Source organism: Silene latifolia, chromosome 9 (genome assembly GCF_048544455.1).
Source record: "Silene latifolia isolate original U9 population chromosome 9, ASM4854445v1, whole genome shotgun sequence".
Classification (NCBI taxonomy): domain Eukaryota; kingdom Viridiplantae; phylum Streptophyta; class Magnoliopsida; order Caryophyllales; family Caryophyllaceae; genus Silene; species Silene latifolia.
In genome coordinates, this window is record NC_133534.1 from 14,845,342 (window position 1) to 14,851,283 (window position 5,942).

Genomic DNA, 5,942 nt, shown 5'->3' on the forward strand with positions numbered 1-5,942 from the left:
TTATAAATCTTTATATAAAGTTTATTAACACTACATACAATCAAATAATCAAGTAGAAAATTAAAAAGATCCAAACTTTCATCTTCACCAAACTTTTTATTTATTGAGAAATCACAAACAAGGCTATCAACTCTACAAATTTTCGCTAACATTAAAAAAGTTTGAAACTTGCAATCTTTTCCAAACTATTTTTTTTTTAAAAATGATATATTTGTTATATTAATTAATTTTCCATTTATAACTAAGGAAATTATAATTTTTCAAATTTTTTGGTTATGATTTTTTTTAAGTATGATATCGCAAAATAAACTTTATATAAAGATTTATGAAACTATTTTACAAAATATCATTCCTCAATATTAGGTAGAAATTAGTTTAGGTGAGATTTTGGGATATTTTTGTGACAAAAATACAAAGTTTGGATTATTATTGTTTAAGTTAAAAGGTTAGGTTATTTCTGAAAGACGTATTAAAGGTTGGGTTATTTTTGTTAAATTTGCCTTTATAATTTTATAATTGGCTTCTTCCTCTTTTTCTTTGTCTTTGTGTCAAAACTAAAGGACAACAATTGACCGGAATTAATGGAGTAATTTAAAAGTGAAACAAATGAGTACTTTCTAAGTAGCATTGAAATTCAATTCTCCTCCTCTTCTTCTAGGTAGCTATTCACCGGGCCGATTGATTTATGTTATTGTAATGTTTCACTTGTTATGACTCCTGTTGTAACAGATGCGAGAAAGATAAATAAAACATAAAAAACAAATAAGAAAACCGACAAATGGATTTTACGTGGTTTACTATCGATGTGATAGTTCAACGGCAAAAAGGAGAGATATTTTGTTGATATGTATAGATTTCAGAGTTAGATTAGTCATATGAATAACGGCTAGGAGTAGCTTATTGGAAATAATTTCTAAACCAAGCCGGGTTTTCTCGTTTGCTAGACTTTTCGATCCATATGTCTTAAATTCCATATTGTTGAATAATTGTATTGCTACATGTGATTATTTTATTTCCTTAAATTAGATTAGGAAACTACGACTCGTAATAGTATAAATACGTTGCTTGTATCGTTGTAATTATTCAAGTCAATAAACATAAGACTTCTCAATATCTTATGGTAGATCCCAGGTTCAAATCTCCATCCCCTCTTTTATAATAAAGGCTACGGATACACATTTTATATGGAAATTCCATACACAACCAATAATATCACGATACGTGACAATCTTGAGTTAAGTTCAAATGACTAATAGAGTAGCATTCAATGCTACTGTACTATTGTACTATTTTTCTAGCTATTCACATGACCCATTGATTTATGTTATTGTACTCTTCCACAACAAATTACTCCACCGTTTCGGTTATTTGTTATCTTATTCTATTTTGAGTGTCTAAGTTAATTGTTGTATTTTAGAATTGTATTTAATGAGCAATTTGATTATTCATACTCAATTTGTTCCACTTGTAATCTTATAATTGACTTCCTCCTCTTTCTTTGGTCTTTTATCAAAACCAAAGGACAACAATTGACCTAAACGAAGGGAGTCATTTAAAAGTGAAACAAATGAGTACTTGAGTAGCATTGAAATTCAATTCTCCTCCTCTTCTTCTAGCTATTCACGTGGTCGATTGATTTATGTTATTGTACTGTTCCACTTGTTATGACTCTTGTTGTAAAAGATACGAGAAAGATAAATAAAATATAAAGAACAAATAAGAAATTCGACAAATGGATTTTACGTGGTTTACTATCGATGTAATAGTTACGTTTAGCGGCAGAAAAGAGAGATATTTTATTGATATGTATAGATTTCAGAGTTAGATTGTCATATGCATAACGGCTAGGAGTAGCTTATTGGAAATAATTTCTAAACCAAGCCGGGTTTTCGTTTGCTAGACTTCCCAGATGTCTTAATTTCCATATCCCCTATTTACTAAATGAATAGGTGTATTCTCAATTTTTTCCTCCAAAAAGCATCTTATTAAATAAGGAAACAAATTAAAATTTATTACATTCACTAAATAAGGAACTACTAATTATATTCTATTTTCCTTCAAAAAAAAAAAAATTATATTCTATTTCATTAAATTATTATCTTTTCATTAAAATTAATCTTTTTTTATCAAATTATATTATTTCACTAAATTCTAAACTATAATCTATTATTTAAAATATAAATAAAATTTATATAAAACTATTAATTCCTAAATCTTTTATTATTAATTAATGCTATTATTTGAAAATGATTTGACTAATACTACGTATAAAATAAAACTGTAAATCGCTATTATTACTTTCGTGACAAAAAAAAATTAAGAGAGAATAAAAATTGAAATCATTAGCTTTGTGGTATACAAAGTATTTTGTTTAAAATATAATTCACCACTTTATCCAATTCTCTTGATTAATTGTCAATTACAATTTTCTTCTCAAAACAAAATATAATGACGAGAAATATAAACAATCAATGAAATATCACTATTATACAATAAATTTATTAAAAATAAAAAAAACTCTATATACCGTGCATTTATTACACGAGGTCTAAACTAGTTGTTGAATAATTGTATTGCATTAAGAAACTAAAACACATGTGATTATTTTATTTCCTTAAATTAGATTAGGAAACTACCACTCGTAATAGTATGAATAGTTGTAATTATTCAAGTCAATAAACACAAAACTCCTCAATATCTTATGGTTAATCCCACATTCAAATCCCTCGTCATCTCTTTTGTAATGTGACTAAGTACGCGCTTCATTAGAAAAAAAGAACATCTTACTACTCTTTTATTGAATTTAGTTAATCCTTAACGTAAAATGATCCTAAATGATATATATTTAAACGTAAAATGATCCTAAATGATATTTAGGTGACCTAAGCTCTAAACCACAAGTAGCCTTTCCCTTAGGATCGATGATATGATGTAATACGGGATTAGATTTCGCGTGATTTGTGAAAAGAGCCAGCCAAAGACGGTATTAATCATTGTCCATACCAAGGATTACGGTAACATGATTTTTGATGTTGTTGACGGCAAAAACCGGGTGGAAAGAAGTAGATTTTCGGCTTTAAATTTGATTAGAAAACTCACATTTCTGCTTTACGGTAACAGGATTACGGTACATAAAAGGGGGTTATATACAAAATTCACATTTCTGCTTTAAATTTGATTAGAAAACTCGACTCGTAGTAGTATAAATAGTTGTAATTATTCAAGTCAATAAATACAAAACTTCTCAATATCTTATGGTAAATCCCATATTCAAATCCCAAATCCTCTCTTTTGTAATGTGACTACTGCGCGATTCATCAGGAACAAAAAACATCTTACTACTATAAAATAATAGGTCATTTCGGCTTCGGGTTAAACGGGTCGTCAGGTTGAATTTTTTCGGGTTTTAACCTTGGAAAACGGGTCGAATCAGGTCGGGTAAAAAATTGACATTCGAAGTTTTGATTGAACTTAAGAATCTTTTATTGAAGTAAAGAGAATACTTTCACATGATCAAACACTTATATTAAGACAATAATTAAATTAAAACATAACAGATGGTGCTCTTCCATACTTGACTACTCGTAGAAGGTGTACGCATAGCTCGTTCAACAATGTCACCTGCATTAAATCATTGTTTAAACGACATCGTTCAAGACCTCGTCAATAAAACGTCTTAGTGACTTATAAGACGACCCTCCTTCCTCCAAAACATGTTTACTTTCATCACTCATCTTCTTAACTCTCCCTTTCATGTTTTCATCCATATTCATTAGATTCTTAACCCCTTGCTCGATCTCCTCGGCCGTTACTAGGAAATTATTCGTTTCCTTATTATAATCCATTTTAATTTCTACGGCTAATTCTAACTCTGTCACTAATTCGAATGCATTCAATTGTTGCTCTAAGGCCAACGGCCACGTAGCAATCGGAACTCCAAACCAAAAACTCTCTAAAATCGAGTTCCATCCACAATGCGACACAAATCCTCCTACAGCAGGATGGGCTAATACCTCGACTTGTGGGGCCCATCCTATGACTTTTCCAATGTGCTTCGTTCGATCAAGGAATCCCTCAGGAAGGGCCTCTAAGAAGGTCCCGTTGTCACCGGCGGTCCATGGCATTCCAACCGGAGGCGGGTTTCTTAGGGTCCAAAGAAATCGATATTCCGATTTCTCTAAACCCTTGGCTATCTCTTTAACCTGCTCCTCAGCAAAGCATCCGGCACTTCCGAAACAGAGGAAGACCACGGAAGACTTAGGTTGACCATCGAGCCACCGTAGGACGGACTCCTTTTCTTCATTACCGGACTTTCTGCGTCTCTGGTGGTCTAGCTCCAAAATGGGGCCCACAGGATAGATTGGTGGGAAGTTTTTGTCGTCATTGTTAGCAAATGGTTCTAACTCGACGTAGGTATTTACCAAAATACCCTTCAATTCCCTAAACTTTCTCCCGAGGTTGAGAAGCATGTCACACGCGAAGCTCTTATTCAGATACCCTGAAGGAATTACCTTGTTCGGGACCCGGTGTTTGAACCCGGGCACGTCTTCTAGAAAACCCGATTTTCCAAACTCCGTGGCAACATCGATGCCATGGTCATCAACCAAAGACTGGGCATGTAATATGAAAATCAAAGAGGCAGCTCCACCAGTATTGAAAAGATAGCATTGTACAAGCATGGAATTTCCAATATCCAACATTATTCCGCAGCAAAACATGTCGGCAACAAACGCAGCCGGTTTTGGAAACCCGATCTTGATCCGGTCCTCAATCGCCTGCTTGATGAGTGGCTTGTGGTGTTCAATGACGGTTATGAAGGAGAAACCGACAGACGAGACAGTAGGGTCAGAGAGGGGTGGGAAGGTTATGAAGATAAGACGGGTTGGGTACGGGTTGTCGCGTAATTGGGATTCTAAATAAGTGTTAACTTTAGGAGCGTCACCACTACCAGGGAGATTGATAATGTGGATGGATATTGTAATTAATTGGTTTGTTTTGAGGATGAGTTTAGCGAGTTCGACAGTCGATAGCATGTGTGTCATGCCCGGTGCCGGAACGACCACTAACTCAGTAGCTGTGTTGCTCATGATTTTTGTTATAGAAGAATCAAGAATGGAAATGAGCCACGTTTACAATTAACGAACACCACTCGACTTATTAATAAGGAAAATGAGAGCAAGTGGGTAGTTGGAGTACTGCAACAAATGAGTACTAGATTAGCATTGAATGCTATACTATCTACTGTTACCCAACAAATTTTCATTTGTTTTCCTATTTCATATTTGATTTTAATTTGATAAGAAAATTGTAGTACAACCGTTTAATTTGGTTCACTTATAATTTTATAACTAGTCGAAAAGCCCGTGCGATGCACGGGGCTCTCATTAGGGTCATCTGTTTAAATATATTCTATAGTTGATAAAAAAAGTTCAATTATGTTTAAATCATTGATAAACAAAAGTTCGTGGTTGGTATAGTTGATCAATGAACTTTTAGTGCTTTTGCATAGGAGTTTTGTCATTTAGTAGTTATTAATTCAGTTGTAAAACATCAAGTAACATGGTAAGCGTATGTAATTAGTTTTTCCATTATTGTTATAGGTATCACTGATTTTAAGTAAATACAAAACATTATCTCCATAAATATAGTATAGCTCACCAAATGAATCGCCCTTAATAACTGAGACAGATCTTTATGAATTTTGCAAATTATTTTAACCTATAACAACTACGTAAAACTCAATGGTTTTACGTAACACAACAAGTATCATAATTATCTATGTTTAGTGTGTTTAGAGCAATGTTAGATCTTCTATAGCAAAAGTTTTCCTCGATTATCTACAATTAATTAAGAGAGTGTTTTGCTCTTTATATACCTTCTCGTAAAATCAAATCCATACTAAATTCCAATAAAATTAGTAGTCTCTAAACAATAGTACAAAA

The 5,942-nt window shown here is 32.7% G+C and overlaps 1 protein-coding gene across 1 annotated transcript; it reads right to left on the minus strand.

Annotated features, from left to right (window-relative positions):
* Positions 1 to 3,459: 3,459 nt before the first annotated feature.
* Positions 3,460 to 5,205, minus strand: LOC141599186 (anthocyanidin 3-O-glucosyltransferase 2-like). Its single transcript, XM_074419125.1, has one exon. The coding sequence runs from the start codon at positions 5,085 to 5,087 to the stop codon at positions 3,639 to 3,641; it is 1,449 nt and encodes a 482-aa protein (XP_074275226.1). The 5' UTR covers positions 5,088 to 5,205; the 3' UTR covers positions 3,460 to 3,638.
* Between the last annotated feature and the right edge of the window lie 737 nt (positions 5,206 to 5,942).